Below are 19482 nucleotides of genomic sequence, written 5' to 3' on the forward strand. Positions count from 1 at the left end.
GATTATATATTATGAAATTTATTTTAAAAGATACCTCGATGTAATAAGCATGCATGCATTTAACATTGCACGCGCATTGCGATATAATCTAACAAAATCGAAAATCTAATACCTGACACATAAATTCTTTATCTATGAGTCACTTTACACGTGGTAGCGTATAAAAACAACACAAATAATTGCGATGGATTTAATATTAATTATACAAATCGATGTACCTTTTCAATCCCCGAAGGTAAAGAGGATTGGGAATTATACAATGACGGTTATCGATTTTATATCGACGAGTGTACCATTGAATAGAAATTTACGTATAATAAAATCATTTAAAGAAATCTGTTTCGACTAATCTTATGCCTGATGTAAGGTATAATTAATATGTTATTTTTCCTCTACTAATGTTAAGAGTAAATGTTTTTTTTTATGTTTTGTAGAGAAGATATAATTTGAAATACGTATGTGTCATTAATAAGATTCAAATAGCAATTTTGACAGAAAATGGAACTTTCGTTTTATTAACTTAGTTTTACATTCGATGACAATTCAATTTGACAAATTTATTAACAACTAGCTCTTCCCCATGACTCCGTCTGTGTGCAGTAGCGGACTTGCTTTAAGGCCAACAAGGGTCAGGCCTTAGGTGGCCTAATATAAGGAGCCGCTAATCAGCGCGATAATTGCTCGACAAAAGTGAACACTGAGCGTTAGCTCAGAAGTTGATTCGAAACGAAAGATAAAGCTTTTTTATATAAAATACGGACGGCGAACGAGCATATGAGCCACCGGATAAGTTATAGAAATGTTAAACATCGGTTATATTGCCATTGTGCCACCAACCTTGGGAACTAAGATGTTATATCCCTTGTGCCTGTAATTATACTGGCTCACTCACCTTTTAATGCCAAGTACCTACCCCGACGAGCTTGCACAAAGCCACCACTAGCCACCAGCTACTTCCTGGTGACACTATAGGTGAAATAGATTGCCTAATTTTTTCAATTACTATTTTCAAAGTAGCGGAATTTAAAGGAGGCTAGTAAACGGCCTTGGGGAACCAAAACAGCTTGTCTTAAGTCATTTCCGTAAATCCCGCTATTTATATGACATTATTGTGATTGTTTTAAAAAAAAACACATAAGAGTTCTTTTCGCATATACTATATGATATCAAAACGTTCCTTCCTTTCATTCTCTCATTGTTTGTTGAATTATTTTTTCGAGTCTTAAAGACAGTCGATGTTAGAATTGAGTAGGTAAGTACTAAGGTTTTATCTGAAATATTATTCAATTCATCATATCATTTACTTTATTTAATTTAAGTTGACAAGTAATTAATGTATCTAAAAGCGGATAAAAAAAAATTTATATATATTTTAATGAAATGGTAGGTCAGACTTATACTAAGAAAAATGACAGTTATTGAATTAATTGTTGGTAGATGGTATAATTATATTATGACATATTGTTCTAAATATATATATATATATATATATATATATATATATATATATATTGTTATATATATATATATAACAATATATATATGGTATTATATATATATGTATATATATATATATATATATATATTGTTGTAATAAAGAAAATAAAGTAATTAATTTAACGAATCGTTTGTTTTGATTTAAATTAATTATGAAATTATTTTTAAATGAATGTATTGTAAGACAAAAATATTTAGGTATTTATCTCTGAAATCAAATGCTTAAAAACTCATTTGAACCTTTACGACTATCAGAATCGTTTAAGATAGGCACACACTGTGACATTTGTAACAAATTTTCAAGTTTAAAAGTGATTCGGAAGTACGGACTAGACCTTAATCACGCTTTTTTTATAATAATGTGTGGAATAAATAATATAAATTAAAAGTAATTTAGCTTATGACCATACAGCTGGTAGATCTACGAGTATATATTGTTTTAATCAAGTCATACTTGCCAGTTTGCACTTTAAAAAATATTACTCTTATTATTTATCTTTTTAAGCGATTATAATTTGTTTTTTTTTTATCTTAGATTTTTTGCAAAAAAAGGTTCAGTACAAAATTAACAATAAAACATACCTGAGGTAACGAAGTTAATGTGATGCTGAAGAACGTCCTGGGCTGAAGGAAACCTCGTCGACCACATGCTGGGAGAGTATTCTCTTTCCAGATCCATATTTTCTGTTATGAGCGCCATTTTTTTCGGTTCACTGATCTGAGAATTAAATTATTTGAGTGTATATTTTTCCAAAACTTTTTCTTATTTTAAATATGATCAATATCTAACCTCTTCTGGGATAACCGATGTGTATGATGTTTTACTTTTCGAAAATACATTTGAAATGTTATTTATTAAATGTTTGAAGTATTTGTTTTCTTTATTTGTCATTTCAACGGCACATTCACGAAATTATGTTTAGTGAAACGAAGAACAGATAACGTTAAATGACGGAGGTAAACATAAATATCTTTTGAGATAACATAAAAAAAACCGCTACAATTTCGTGCTATCTATTCAGCGTTATATAAGTATAGCTATTTGCTTCGAAATATTAACAAACAAAATATTATATTAACTACCAACTAACACTATAAACGAACGTCATATATTATACACATAAATATTGTAATAAGCACTTTAAAATGTTGCATTGAAACCGTCTTTTTAGTACAATGTCACGATCCAAAATGAACACGAGTTTTCAAAACATATTAATAATGAATTAACGTACTTATTATACATTTATTATCTTCTATTTAACCAAACATTGTTCTCCACCCATTAGCGTTACGGTACTCATTATTCTATAAGTAAATAAAAAAATAACGAGTCATATACAGTCGCCACCAATGTATGATATTCAAGCCGGTTCTCTTTTCGTTTTATTTTTTTAATTCTTGTAGGTAGAAGCTTTAAATAAATTCCTTACAACACCATTGTAATGTCTCGAACCAGTGATTACACTGGCTCACTCTTCCACAATACAAAGTATTGCTGTGTGGTGGTAGACTGAACGATGAAATAATACTTAAAAAAATCCCAACTAAATACCACATATTTTGATGGAACACGTAAGAATCCAGTTTCACCTAATTAGAGCAATTTGTTCGTAAGAAAAATCAGATTTAATCAATTATAATCAGATAAATAATCAGACAGCATCAATTGTCTTCTCAGATAGGCGTAGACAATGTCCACCAGTTCGTTGACGTTTAAAACCATTGCTTTGTCACAAATCAAGGGTTCATTGACCTATGATGAAAAAAATGTATCTCTTTAGAATATGATAAATGTATACATACATTTATGTATTTTTTGTTACGGTGGATAATTTTTGTACCGATGTATATAGTGATACTAAAGCTGAAATAGTAACACAATATTTGGGATAATAGGGAGCTTAGATGTTAATTTAATGGCTCAAATAAAAATTGAGTTATTTGAAAAGGTGAAATATAAAGAAATGACATTTACTACATATTTTCTTTTATAAACATTGCAAAAAAGTATTGATAAAAGTTTAATTATACACTTGTACTTGGTTCATGGGTAGCCAGTCTGGTGATGATATAAATGACATATTATGCTTCTGATAAAAATATCGTTAAATGCGGAAATCATTATTGCGTTAAGAATAAATACTGATATTTAATTTGTATTGTTACAGCTACTCGTAAATAATATGATTCAATATATTGCTTCCGTCAAAAGTGAAATATTTGTAGCAATTATAAATACTTAGTAAATAACATTATGCATTAACTTAAATACATTTAGCGACAATAGCGTAATGGTTTAGGGGCCGCCTAATGATGTAAAATTCGATGCTGAACCCTTGTCGATGTCGTTACCTTTTTTTTGCGCCTCGAACATCGGAATACCCGCTAACATACCAGAGGTACCCGTTTCCGTCTAAACGAGGAGCGCCATAGAATCGTTCGCAAGCTACCGTGGCATATTGTCGTCCCCTCGCTTAACAAAAGCTGTACGCTTAATTGGAGGGAAAATTATCTAAAAAAAGATACGAACGAACTTGGTTTGGGAGACAGATTATTTGGAACTCTAAAGAGGCGAATGTATTTGGCAAAAAATATAGTCTTAATAACTGCGGTGACATGTCTCCAATTAATGAACAAACGTGCACTAAAGCCGCGACAGATTATTATAAAAATATAATAAATTTATATCTATATTTTTAGCATAACATTGGTCCAACCTTAAAACGTATTGTTTCAGGACTTATCGTATATATATATATCGTTTTATTCGTTGTTGCTGTATATAGTATGTATTTATATCATATACTTGTAATTTTGTATGTACTGATAATATAATTTATTTATTGAAATTTTATATGTGTATTTTATATTTACATTTGTTTATTGGTTTTGTTTTAATTAAATATTTATATTATTTTATTCATACCACCACCGACCTCATATCCTATCTGTAATTACTTACACCGTTGGTTGCCTGGAGGAGATCGCTATGTAGCGATAAGGTCGCCATAATTGTACATTTATCTAGGCAGTATACATGTTTTGTATTTTTCTCTTTGTGGGACAATAAAGTATAAAGTAAAGTAAAGTATATGATAAGATTTCTTTGTATTGGAAAAGGAATACTTTTCTTTCTTAGTGTGCTTCTATATTACAAAACGAAAGTTCCTACCGTATTTCAAATATTGTACCCATGTCTCATAGTTCAAGCTATGCGCTGATAGTAGTCAGTTAGAATATTTTTATATAAGAATGCATACAAGTAATATACGCCACGACATATTAATAACAAAGAAAGTCATTATACAAATTAGTAATATCAATTAAAAAATTTCTAAATTCATTTCAGATATTTTTATAAAAACAAACGTAACTCATTGAATGAGCTAAAATTCGATCTTAGTTCGTATTTTAGTTTAAACTTTTTTGATGTGTAAACTCAATTTTTGGCATGGTTCGAAAAGTCAATGGTAATTCTAGGTAATATTTTTAATGCAAAAGTGAGTTCATTTGATTGTTATACTTCCACATCTGAACTACTCAACTGTTGATCTTGAAATTTTTATAAACTTGAAAGGACACAAGACTAACACTTGGATAAATAATTGGTTGAAAAACAGAGGAGAAAAAGAAACTGAAATGTTTTGTTCTTTGCAAATTTTGCGTACATATATTACAAACATAGACACAGGTGCTTCAATGCTAAAAATATATTTTTTTATAATCGGACATGTGCATTTCATCACTTGATAGCAATATATCTATTATTAAAATAACAAAAATAAGAAAATGTTGATTGAAACGATAAATAATTATTTATTTATCATTACTTATTATTTAATTGTTTATAGAATTATTTATTCAGTCATACCTATTGCATGGAATTTTAATTAATATTTTATTTTATTATTATTTGTTATTAATAATATATAAGTTGTCACCGTCTTAATAATCTGTTATGATAAGAAACTTTGATTTACTTATTTGTGATGACAATTAAGTCGGCTTGTGATTTATTTTTATTTTGATAACTTGATGTGTACTTTGTAACTGTTTGTCTTTCTAATAATAAATAATATTTATCATCCCTTCTTCTATAATAATGCTATAATCAATATTCGAACTTCTATTATGAATGCAATTGAGACTTCAGGTTCTCCTTCCATCTGCGAATCATCAATCGGCTTGCTGGTCTGATGTGAGAGTGTCTACCCATGTGGGTGCAACATACAGTACCATGGAGTGCACTACAACAGCGTACAGGAGCCGGCATGGTGATTCCGGCCCTCCCACGTTGGGAAGGAGACGGCCTAAGGTGGCAACGAGCATTGATGAGCTTTGGGCCCAGTTGGACAAAGTGCTGCCCGAAACTCCATCTTCCGTCCAGGATCAGGCCCAGATACCTCATCTGGGCCTAATGTACGTGAAGTGACACTGGTTTTCTCAAAGTTTGACAGTAGAGCATGCCGAGTGCATGATGAGTGGATTGTATCTACCCAGACGGGCTTTCACGAAGCCCTAACACCAAGTAAAGATTGCTTTAAAACGGTATGTATACTCTTCAATAACAACTCCACTGAAAAACGTTATACGATTAGAGTTACTGTCTATTATCAATACTAGACAAAATCTTCAGTGCATGCAACCGAGTATGAGACGCACTTCACAAGTTTTATAAATATAGAGATTTCATGTTACTTTTGAAGGGTATCGACCTACATAATGAGTATCGCATTACTGCTAATGTAATTTTATAGGCCTCCTGCTAAATGTATGTACGAATCAGCAGATTCTTTACAAACCGTACCGAAAATACGCTTGTAATTGAAAACATGAGTTGATTATATTTATTTGTTATTTTATTTTATGATATATGTAGGCGGACGCCCGTAGATTTTGGCGATGTAATAATATTAACCATTTCTTACATCACCAATGCGCAACTTGAGAACTAAGATATTTTGTCTCTTTTGCCTGTAAATGAAGTCATAAATTTGTGGTGGTAGGGCTTTGTTTTGATGGAAGGGCTTTGTGCAAGCTCGTCTAGGTACCTACCTATGCTACCCACTCATCAGATATTCTACCGCAAAACACAGTACTTGGTATTGTTGTGTTCCGGTTTGAAGGGTGAGTGAGCCAGTGTAATTACAGGCTCACGGGACATAACGTCAAGGTTTATGGCGCATTGGCGATGTAAGCGATGTTTAACATTTCTTACAATGGCAATATCTATAGACGTTGGTGACGACCTACCATCAGGTGGCCCATATGCTGGCCCGCCTACCTATTCTATAAAAAAATATATAATTTTATAGAAATGGGCATAAACGTTTGAATTCTTATATTCAATATTTAAACTTATGTGTTAATTTGAGATACAAATACTGTGTTGGGTGGCAGTGTTGTAGTTTTACATTACCGAAGAAAAATTAAATAAACCATAGAAAAAATAGATTAATTAAGTAAAAATAAGAATTTATTCCGTCGATTCATATAAACAGTAAGTTAACCGTAACAGCCTGTGAATGTTCCACTGCTGGGCTAAAGGCCTCCTCTCCTCTTTTTGAGGAGAAGGTTTGAGCTTATTCCACCACGCTGCTCCAATGCGGGTAGGTGGAATACACATGTGGCTGAATTTCAGTAAAATTAGACACATCCAAGTAAGCTAACAAATATATATTTTTTAATACATTCAATTATTTATTTTATTGAATCACATGAAAATAGTACAAAAAATTGCTTACGAATTAGTCCTTTCCACTAGAGAAATTAATAATTCTATTTGTCGTGGTCGCCATGAAGTAGTACAAATTGTTCAGCGTAGATGTTATTCACCTTACGAGCCTTCGCCATATGTTAGGGACATAGTAGTGAGCCTGGTGCATTCATGCAAAGGACCGCCAATATTTGTTTTTATTTGGTCAGTCCATCGCATGGGCGTCCTTCCACGTGGTCTGGTGACATCCACCTTGTTCTGAATGATAAGGCGCTCTATGTCATTTCCTTGTCGGGAGACGTGTCCAAAAAATGTTAATATGCGCTTTCGAACCAGCGCCGAAAGACCCTGTTTGATGCCGAGTTTTTGAAGAATGGAGATATTGGTGCGAAATTCGATCCACGAAAGTCTTAGCATTCGTCTCCGACACCACATCTACAGAGCATCGATCTTCTTTTTTTAAAATATCTAAATAAGCTTAAACAAATTGAAATTAAGAATACCTGATGTGCAACGTAGAATCACAATAGAGATTCTCTGATCAAAAGTTAACTTGCCCTCCTGTCGCTGTAGGACGCTTGTTATAAGTTTAGCACACCACGGCACCAAGAAATAATTAGCGGTGTATTGAAATTGCTCCTATTGTTCGTTTTAGCATTTCCGCTGCGGCTCCGGGCTTTAACATTGTTACCCTGATATGAGACGGGGCTAATGACGTGTCAACACATGTAGCTTTGTTTCCAGGAAAGGGGTATAATAATTATAATCTATGAATTTTGTTAAATAGTCTGCTACTGTCAAGAGAGTTGACCACCTTTTTATGTAAAATTTTATTCTTAACCAATAATGGCGATCGAACAATTTGAGACCGGTTCTATAGAAAGTCGGCGTATTGAATACAAGTTCTTGCTTGTTATTTTGTACGTAAGATATTAATAAGCATGAGTAATATTGTTGTTTTTCATTGATATAAATAGAGCTAAATACTTTTGTACTTATATACTATATTTCAAATGGAATTTAATATTACATTCGGTTTTATTAACTTCACTTATTAAAAACGTTATTATACAATCAATTGTTTATTGTTGCCATTGTAATAAAATAAGTGTAATATGAATTGTAATAAAAGTAAATAATATATGGATCCTGATAAGTTTTACAGGATGGACTCTTCTTGTACATTAAATATAGGATACGTTTGGAAACAATAGGAACTAATTCTCCTTCGAGCGTTAGGAACAGTGTAATATAATTTAATCTTCTATCTTAAGTGTATGGTACAATAAACACAATCTTATAATTTATTAGATAACAGTCGTTAAGTAGAAATCGTAATGACTCTGTTATTAATTATAAGTATGTACACAAACCCTTAATCAACATAAATATATAAAGTGAAATATTATTTAATATTATTACAAAAATATAACAAGCTTTATTTAAACAAAATTTTACATACGTGAAACGTGATAATAAAGTGACTTTACGTCTGTTAATGCACATTGACTTTTGTCTCATTGTTTAAAGTTAACCAAGTCATCATATTTAAAGACATCTTAAATAAACAATTTCTCTGACATGTTATTGAACTTATCATGGTTATTACTTAATCGCTTACCTATTATGAAATCTAATGAGAAATAACATATAATAAAAAACATAATAATAAAATTTAGTTTTTCTTTGCAATATATAATTATAATTAATTGATAGAAATGACAACTTTTTTAATAGTGACAAACAAATAAACATTTTAAATACCGGAAACTTTTTGGAGATTGTATTAAGAGATATGAATTAAATTTATTTTGAATAAATAATACTAATTTATCTGCCTCATTAGTGTAATGGTTAGCTTATGAGACTGCAGATCCTGATGTCCTAGACACAAATGCCATGATGGGTTATTAAACATTTTTTTTTCTTAAAAAAAACTCAAGGGCACCCCGGATTTTTTGGCAGAGAGTGTCGCATTGCCTTATAAGAGTAAAGGAATAATTTTAGGATAGGATTCCATCTCCGTTGAAACTATGTCCTGACCGATTTGAGATTTCGCTTATCATGTCAATGTAGTCATAGAAATAATTGTCGTTTCGGACGCTTTCGTCTTAGGCTGCCAACGGCCCCGAAAACTTTAAGCAAGCAAGCTCATCTGGGTAGGTACCACCCGCTCATCAGATATTCTACCGCAAAACAGCAGTACTTGGTATTGTTGTGTTCCGGTTTGAAGGGTGTGTGAGCCAGTATAATTACAGGCACAAGAGATATAACATCTTAGTTCCCAAAGTTGGTGGCGCATTGGTGATGTAAGCGACATTGGTCTATGGGCGTTGGTGACCACTTACCATCAGGATATGGGCCACCTGATGCTCGTCCGCCTTCCTATTCTATAATATAAAAAAAACTCCTCCAGACTTGACCCAAAGCCCTGCATCTGTATATATATATATATATATATATATATAGATCAGTGGTATTTCGCTTATATATATAAGCGAAATACTACTCATCAGGAGATCTCCTAAACTATGCGCCTAGTTTGACTAGAAAGGTAGTCACTCCTTTCCCGACGGAGACGCTCACTAAGAACGGATTTTTCTTTTTATCTACCCGTGCGAAGCCGGAATGATTATCTAGTTTTATTATAAGCAGAATAAGCCGAACTTTTCGAACGTCATGTCGTCAAGCTGTCAGATTGGTTTTCAATTTCACTTTTGACGGGAGGCAACGCGAAATACGGTCAGGCGTATATTCACGAATCAATTTCTGATTATAAAACAGTTATTTTGCTTATATGTACACAAATATCAGGCGGTGAATCCTTAACCTTTTATCCATCCGAACTGTTGTTTCGTAGGTAGTACATAAAATATATTTTGTTTTTATTAACAAATAGTCATTTCATATTTTAAGGATATAAAATAAGAGTTAGTTTGCAATATTTTCCTGTCAGAGTTTCGGAATTAACGATATAATACTACTAGAATTCTTCATTTCATTCTTCATCAGTCCAAGCAGATAAATTTTCATTTACTTTAAATTTTGATTTGTACTATACGTGGTGATCATTCAAGCCTTTTTCGTATATGTTAATTAATTTGACTTAAAAATATAACTATTAATTATTTTGTTCAATTGATTTAATAAGTGCGTATTATTTTAACTAACGAAAAGGTATAGGAACAGCAGTTGTGCCGTTTAATTTATACTAGTACAAACAAGTTTTTTGAACAATGATGTGTTCTGTGCTCGCTTACACAAAAGCGACTAATTAATATTCGGGCAAACTTGAAACTTTCCTTTTACGACTGTCTTGAATACGTAATATCGATTACTTGTTATCATACAAATATTTGACATCTAGAATTGCTAATGTGACCTCGTAAACGAATTGAAAAGGTACGGAGTAGGAAGGTCATTATATGGAGATTACGTGAAATAAAAGCATTCATGAAAAAGATCAAAGATTCTTGTTTTTAATAATTTTGTATAATTTAGAATTGTACCCTCTTTGAATATTTCACTACAGAAAATTATTGTTAAAACATACATATGATTTATAATATTTTTTTTTACTTCCACCATCTGATGGTACATCAGCGCTCATAAACTGGCACTGTAAGATCTTATAACTATTCCTTACATCGCCAATGCTCCACCAGCCTTGGGAACTAAAATGTCATGTACTGCCTTTTTCACACTGGCTGACACACCTCTCAAACTGAAACACAACAATACTAAGTATTGCTGTTTGGCGAAATAATATCTGAAGACTGGAATATCTGATGGTGGCGGTACCTACCGAGACGGGCTTGCATAAAAGCCTACCACCACGATTTTTTTAGGAATATATATATAAATGAGCATTATTATTACAGTTTAATATGTACTACAAGTTAAAAATAAATCTATCATTAACGTTACTTTGAACTTTATATAATATATTAGGCCATATTAAAAGAATGAAGAAAGTGAAGACGAATTGTTGTACGAACTATATATGTACTAAATTTGAAACATTAATTTTAGAAACCCCCTACGTCACAGTTTATTAAGCCATCTTAACAAATGAACTGATGTGGAGGATTTACGTTAAATATCTCGGGAAATAGCGCTCAGGTAACAGGTGTTCTGAGACATTTCAATTAAGCGCTCAAATAAATCTAAGGACAAGAGTTTATGGTTTGCCACATACTCATGCCTAGTCTAAACAATTTGGTATTTAAATTAAGCAATTTTCTATTTATGAGCCGAGACGGCCCAGTGGTACAACACGTGAAGCTAAATCGGTGAGTGGGTTGTTGACTGTGTGTGCTTTATTTGCAATTAAAATTCATCTCGGCTTTGAAGGGTACAACGTGAGAAAACCTGCATGTATCAGAAAATCTGCAGCATTAGTTTTCCAGCCTGCATTGGAGCAGTGTAGTGGAATAAACTCCACGCCTTACTTTTAATGGAGGGGAGCTCTTCTCAGCATTGAGACAATTAGCTGCTGTTACTTTTTTTTCTATTTAAGGTAAATGTTTTAGCAAATGAAAATATTTTTTTCATATCATTTGGTAGTAATAATTTTCAACGTGTACGTAATAATCTAAGTGTCCATTCTTCTTTAATTTTGGAACACATTAATCGGTCAATATAGATACCACAGAGAGAAATAAACGCATTTTTGAACGGAACGGAACACAATACGTACATTAATAACTTTTAATAATTTGTTAACAAAATTATCTTTAAATAATATCGATTTCATTTCTAATTTCACTTAATATATAACAGTGTAATAACTGAACACTAGAATGAATATTTGTTACAATCGATTAACAATATTATATATTAAATGATTAAAAAAATGTATCAAAAGATGAAAATTGTTGCTAAGGCCTTTAAATGGGAAGTGGTGTGTCGAGCACAAATAGGTGTCATTTGTATGGTTAGGTTTTAATAAATTTAAATAGATCGAGACTCAAGGTAATTGACCTCATATTGACAACTAATTTGTTTCTTATACATTTGATACAATTATTTGAAAATGAACCAAATCAGAAAATCACCAATTTTTGATCATAAAAGCTCCATAGAAATTATAAAAAAATAAGGTACTAATATTTAAAAAATAATAATAAAATGCGTACAATTATAATGTAAAAAAGTTTAGTCAATTTCAGTTATAATCTTCTTTTTATTTGTTTTTTTTTTATTGATTTGATTTGGTTATGATTTGCGGAAATTATACCCATCAAAACCCCTGCGATAAGCGAATATAGATACTAATGAGAGAATGCCATACTCCACTCGTGGCTCGACGGAACTCATCTCAGAGTGATCTTAAACCCCCGCACCCCTCGCATGTTAACTTGACGGAACAGGGAGCATGATTACCCCCAGGAAAAATATACAAAATATTTAATGTAACTAATATCCGATTTGTATCAATAATTACTATTACTAAGTATTTGAATGAAACAATAAGTACAATAATATACCATTGACATACGTGTTGTTTATATCTTTAGTTAATAATCATTAATAAATAAGGCACAAGTAGTATTACTCAACAAAACAATGTCCTCCAGACCGATTTCGGCCAATCACAAAAGAGATAAGTCACTACGCAGGGGATATTTTAGCACAAATGTGTGCGCAAACACAGGTGCACTCTCTATTCCCTAACTCTCATAATCCGATGGGACGGCAATCCGACACGGGCGGAAAAAGTTCAGACGCTTCCAACTTTCAGACTCCGGGCTGCTACTGTCAATTTTCTGACAGAAAAATCCAATGACTTTTTACTGGCCCGACCTAGAAATTGAACCCAGGACCTTAGGGTCTGCGGCATTACATCAAGCCCTAGTGGTTTGATGTAACCAATGAGGCAGTCAAACAATATTATATAGAATAAAGGTGCTATTGCTATTGATTAAATAGAAAAATGGTAAAAAAATATCTTAAAATATATATTCAGGCAACATATATTTAAAGTCAATTGACATAATGCGGTAATTTATTGATAGAAAAAAGTAACTACAGTTTCTTGTCGATTCTTCTCGGTAGAATCTAACGAAGTAAATTCGAACCAGGAGCTTTAAATTTTATTCCGGGAGAAAGACGATTCAAAAGTACTTGTTGGTGGGCTGTACTTGATTTTGGTATTACCGGGTACCTTATATTATGTATTATGTAGGTGCATCTATTTGAATTGATAAACTATAGATACGTGTCATCTTGCGCATAATTAATTAATTGACACATTAGCTAACTTTAATGATATTAATATATGCATATATTAGATTTCTTAGTATTACGATGTAATCAATGTTACTTGTTGCTTAGAAGAAATAATCTTACAATAACTGTTTTTTTTTATTGAAAATATTTTAAATTTTAATGTTTATCAATATATCTACTTGTATAAAATATAAATAGGTTTAACCTTATTTTAGATTTTAATTTGTCGTCGTTGAAAAAAAATTGATTATTTACCAGTTTTTTAAGTGTGTTATCTTGTAAAGTATTTAATTGTACCAATATTATAATACAATGTGCAAGCACTTTTAAATTTTCATTCTGAATTCTTCATTTCACGCTTTTTATGAGCTGTATGTAGAATAAGTCGGCGGATGGTCAAATAGACCACCTGATGGAAAGCGATCACCACCGTCCATAGACACTGGCACTATATAAAATATTAGCCATTTCGACATTGCCCATGGACATGCCCATCAACCTTAGGAACTAAGATGTTTTAGTTACACTGGTTCAATCTGCCTTTAAACCAGAACAAACGATGTTAAGTATTACTGTTTGGCAGTAGTGTGATGAATAGCCAGGCGGGTGTGCTCAATGCCCTCATCAAAATCGTGCTTTGTCTTTAATTTTTTTAATACAAGCTTTAAACTGTCAAGCGGCAAATGTAAATTATACATTTAAAATGCCTGTGTGTAGCACCGCAGAAACGCAATTTAGTCGTTAGGGGTCTTGTCTACAGAATTCGTTTATAACGTAAGTTTTCATAGTGACGCTGCACGAAATTAAATTCCACACGAGACTAGGATTTTGAAGGAACGATTATAATTTAACTATATACTCGTACTATTGTTATAAAAGATAAACTTCTAAAAACAAGAATTTAATTAATGTAGAATTGTCGATATCGAGCATTTTTTTCATCCGGCGTTTATAAAGCTTTGACTTGGTTAAGTTTCGTCGTTCAACACAACTTCTGCTGAACACATCTTGCGAGGTTAGCTAGTCTCCATTGAAACTGGCCGCTCTGATCGAAATCGTTTAAGCTATCATATAAATAAATGTTGCACTAAAATTCGACCTTCAAGTTCACTCAAATGTAACATAACGTCCATGTATATTTCACTTCAAAATGCATTGGCTTTCATTTCCCGGATTAAACCTTAAAATATAAATAGACATTTTTTGCTTGTCTCTAAAACTTGTTACTGTTTTGAGTTTATAAATAATTTGGAACCAGTTCCAGAACCGAGATATAAAGTAAAAAAGTTGATAATAAATAAATGAAAGACAAAAAAAAAAGTACATAAAGAAGAAAAATCATAAATATAATAATTTACATACATAAATCAAATATCTTATTTTTGGCCTTTAATTGTATTTGTTATTAGTTGCTTTTTTATAACTTTAAATATTATTCATTACATAATTGTTTCTTTATCGAATTATAATTAATTGGAATTTAAACACATTTTGTCATTATTACATCATTATTTAGGTACCTATGTAGGTATAAAATTTGAAATATATACAATAAACCATGATTGCGTTATTTTATCTTAATTGTTTTGTTTGGAAAATTAAATCAAATGTCTCTGAGAACTCGCCACGACCACTTTGATCGTAATTCACTTTTATACGTGTGCTTAATATACTTAATCTCAAAATTACCTCCTATTTATAAATAATTTACAATATAAAAACATTAGCTATTAAGCTATTAATTAAAAGAATAAGACGAAAATTAAAACAAACGATTTAAAACGATCCAACAGAGTGAGAATTTGATATATTATTGTAATAACATCTGTTCTTTATTAATTCCGGAAGATCGTGTTTACTGACCCTAAATATTTATGTTGAATCTTCATATGTTAAAGTTCATTTCGAGTTTATATGCATAATTGAACCTCTTTATTTTGATATATTCTATTATATTCTTGTCGAGATCTACGCTAGATCAAACAATGAGTTCTTATTTATCTATGTTTAAATATGCAAGAACAAAATATTTCACTCAACTAATTAATAGTTAAACTAAGCAATTTTACTAAGAAATTGTTACAATATTGAAATTAATTGTTGCCGTTTATCCGTTTTCCTATGCTTTAATAATCAACTATTGGGACAAAAGTTAACAATTCAGTTTGGTTTTGAAGTAACGTTATACATATGTGTCAGTAATATCGTTTCGGTTCCGATTCTAATAAATACAGAATAGTCAAAGTTGGATTCGAACTGTTTTTCTCCCCTGTTTCTCAGCCATTTTTTTTTGTTAGGTAGCTATTAACAAGCTTTAGAGTGTTCGAAACATGCAAATTTATTTATTTTTTTCTCAAATTTCCAATAATGATGACGATAAATAACTATAATTATACTAAAACTAAAAAAACAATAATAACCACGCGTTACTAAAACCCCAGTTTTCATGCAACAATTTAACTCGTAGGTTGCTTTTTTAAATATTATGTAATTATTTTTATTGTAGTCTTAACTTATACAGATTGAGTTTTCCGGAAACATGGTTCAACGTCAGCAAGGTTTTATCTTGACACCAAATCCTACCAGAATTTTATGGAGCTCTCAATTTTATATATCTGGACGATATTTTTTATGGCATAAACTTCGAAGTTAAGTATGATATAAAATCTTTTATGCTTGAGTAATATTGGAAACTTGTATTTAAATATTAAATGTGACATCTTTGTCTATACTTACATGTCGAAATATTAGAAAAGTAAATTGTAGTTTTAAAAGGGGCTAATATATAGTTTTTTTACGAAAAAATTAAAACGAGAAGAAAGTTGCCTAATCACTTTTTTTAAACAACGTTTATTTTAATAACGTTTAAAAAAAGAGATTAGACAACTTGCTTCTCGTAACGTTATTTAAATAAACGTCAATAATAAAAAAGCTTTAAAAAATAAAAATATTATTTTAATGCAATTGAAATAACCACTATTTTGGAAATATTATTCATAGGAAAAAAGCTGAAAAGAAATGGCAAGGCAACATTTTATAAAACGTAATCGCAATTATTGATTTCTGTTATCGACTGTTTTATAAATAAAGTACCTATATTATTTTGACTGACAAGCCTTTTTTTGTTTATGACGTCCAGGACGATAGTTATTTAGTGCAAGTTAATCTGCAGTGTAGTAATTGGCACATTCTTGATAAATAAATATTATTTCCGTTACAGACGCAGCAGTTCCAGACTTTTAAAGATTATTATTTTTAAAATATAGTCATACATTATACACAATGTAAATACACAAGAGGGTCCTCTGACAGAGCTATTTTGGTATTCACAGGGTGGTATCCATTTTAAAATATAACTATTCAGCCTATTCTTTTTAGACTATTTTATCTAAAAGCTGTAAGCAGAGCACCAAATTAAAAATAAATCTATTATTTATATTTGTATTATTTTTGATAATACTTTAAATAGCTTTTGTTCGCGAAAGCAACTGCATTTATTTTAGTTAAATTTTGCACTATTTTTATTTTTATCATTGTAAAATACCGTCAGTTCGAAATCACTTAAGTTCAAAATAATGTATCTGAATTTAAAAAAAATAATACAAATTAACATTGAAACTTGATGCGTTAGACCAGTATGACATAAAAAAGGATACACGTGCATACAATTCTAAAATTAAACCTTTTTTATTATAAATATTTTAACCAGTTATAAAAGTATTAAGTACAAATACTGAATTAAGCAATATCGCTTACCTCCAAATGCCCGTATCCACTATTCAATGACAATTTTGGTGAATGGACGCGATAAAAAATCGAGGGTCAAAAAGAATAAAGTTGTTTGTAAACAAAGAGTAGGTAACCGACGCACATGCGCACGCGCAACTCTCTCGCCGGTCGGAGTGAGACTCGTACGTGCGTGTGACCACGCCTCCGCTCCGCGCCAAGCATCGTAACCGATCGGCTCGATACACACTTTAAGTGCAATAAACAAAGAATATATGTAATAAGTTTAATATAACTAGTTTGTTGTTAGTCATTTTTAATAAGAAATAAAAAGGTCTTTAATACTAACAATATCTTAATATACTAATACTACTAACAATACTACTAATAACAATATAATACTATAAATACTAATAATAATAATCTTTCATTACATAACCTTTTTTTCTTTACATAAATTACATTTCTCTAACCACAGGTGTTAAAGTTATTAATATAAAAAATCCACAACATTAAATAAACACTTATAAATGACTCATTGTAGTACGACTTATCCAGCGATTGATTTATGACGTATATTAATAAAACTGTAACACAATCCTTTATAGTATAGAGCGAGCTTACCTCATCTTATTGAAACTTGAATCTCCATACTGGTCTTAGTAGTAACTGCCCAAGCAACTTCATATATAGAGTCTTTGATTGTAGTTTAGAAATAAACGCAATTTATTCGTATATTTTAGAGCACAGATAAAAAACAAGTTATCGTGGAAAATATTTTTAACGAGTTTTTCATAGTGCATTTTATATAAATTATGTATGTAACTGACTTAAAATATAAGTTGACAATAGGTTTTGTTTTCTTTATATAAATAGCTGCATTATAAACTGTATATTACTGTGCATCACTGCATTATAAAAGTAGTATTTACTCATGGTATTAAATATATTAATTTTTTTTTTTTTTGTTAAAGCGAAGTTGGCTGTTTTATTGTGAATAATTAAAAAACCTAAGATAAAAACGAACCAAAATCAAATTTGAGCAGAATAACATATATTGGGATAACTATCATACTTTAACGTTTAATATTTAGAACAAGGTCAAGTCAAATGCGTTTATTATATTATTTGTTTGTTACGCCTTCACGTGTTAACTTTTTTTTTTAACCCGGCGCTGAGCATGCGCCGGAATACCCACTAAAAAACCAGCGGTTTATCACACTGGGTAGCGACCGATAATCGATCATCACAGGGCTAGCGTAGCTATCGCTGTATCAGCCCTATCAAAGATACAGGCTCCCTATATACAGGGGCCTCGAACCTCTGTAGGCAAAATTTTGTAAAATATTATCTAAAATCTCACTCGAACTCTAGGGCCGTACGCAAAATTTTGAAAATACACATTTGAAAAATAAATTTGAATAGCTAGTTGAACTCATTGACGGTCAAATCGGTAAATTCGCGTGGCTGGGGGTTTGTTTATTGGCCAGCAGAGGTGTTGTAAATATGTTAATCTTTATATGAGGATGTCATTTTATACTTCATTGGTAAATTGCTTCAAATGTAATAGAAATAAAATATGTAAAAATATAGCGAGAACGAAATAAAGATTTAAAAAATTATGCAGAAAACAATGTATATCAATGTATCACGAACGAACGCCGCAGTTAGTAAGAACCCCCCAAATTTTGATAAAGAGCCCATCAAGAGCAATCTACCCCCCTGGATCATCGTGAAATTTTGCACACACATTGTCAGAGATACAGAAACATAGGGTGCTTAACATCGGATTCCCCCCTCTCCTACATACACGCAAGTAAAGCCTCTGACGTAAGCTATACTTAAAAAATATATTTAAATTCGCCGATGTATCTGTGAAATGTTTAAGTAGCTTAAAAATAACTTTATTTAATTTTCAAAACAATATAGAAAAGTAAATTGTAAGTTAGGGATATAATGATAAACAAAAATACTACATGTATATACTTACATACTTATTAGAAGAATCAAATTATATATACAGACAAATCGTCAGTCAGACAATTAGTATAGAGATCTAAACAAAGACCGAAACTGGTGCAAGATTCTGGTTAATGTAATAATAGAAGTGTATCTTAAGAGGTTATCTTACGAGATAAGTAAATGGATAAGTTATCGATATAACTAGATACTGTTATAAGTTAAACTAGTTATACTAATTTTATGATTATTATATTTCTACAAATTATAATATGTACCTACTTACATTCTTAAATACAAAGTATTATAACATTAACCGATTAGTTAATCTTCGGTAATAAAATTATATG

General features: G+C 31.1%; 1 protein-coding gene across 2 annotated transcripts in view; it reads right to left on the reverse strand.

Moving 5' to 3' along the window:
• The window catches only part of LOC126779623 (kynurenine formamidase), a 32309-nt gene extending 14922 nt beyond the window's left edge, over positions 1-17387 (reverse strand). The window contains exons 1-2 of one of the 2 annotated variants that reach the window (XM_050503776.1): positions 17204-17387; positions 2080-2215 (exon numbers count right to left, since the gene is read on the reverse strand). In XM_050503776.1, coding sequence (XP_050359733.1) covers positions 2080-2197 — 118 coding nt within the window. In that variant the 5' untranslated portion in view covers positions 2198-2215; positions 17204-17387. Of the gene's footprint in view, positions 1-2079; positions 2216-17203 lie in introns of those variants that run through there. The other variant, XM_050503785.1, reaches the window with a different exon arrangement.
• Between the last annotated feature and the right edge of the window lie 2095 nt (positions 17388-19482).

The sequence above is a fragment of the Nymphalis io genome, chromosome 2 (genome assembly GCF_905147045.1).
Source record: "Nymphalis io chromosome 2, ilAglIoxx1.1, whole genome shotgun sequence".
Lineage (NCBI taxonomy): Eukaryota > Metazoa > Arthropoda > Insecta > Lepidoptera > Nymphalidae > Nymphalis > Nymphalis io.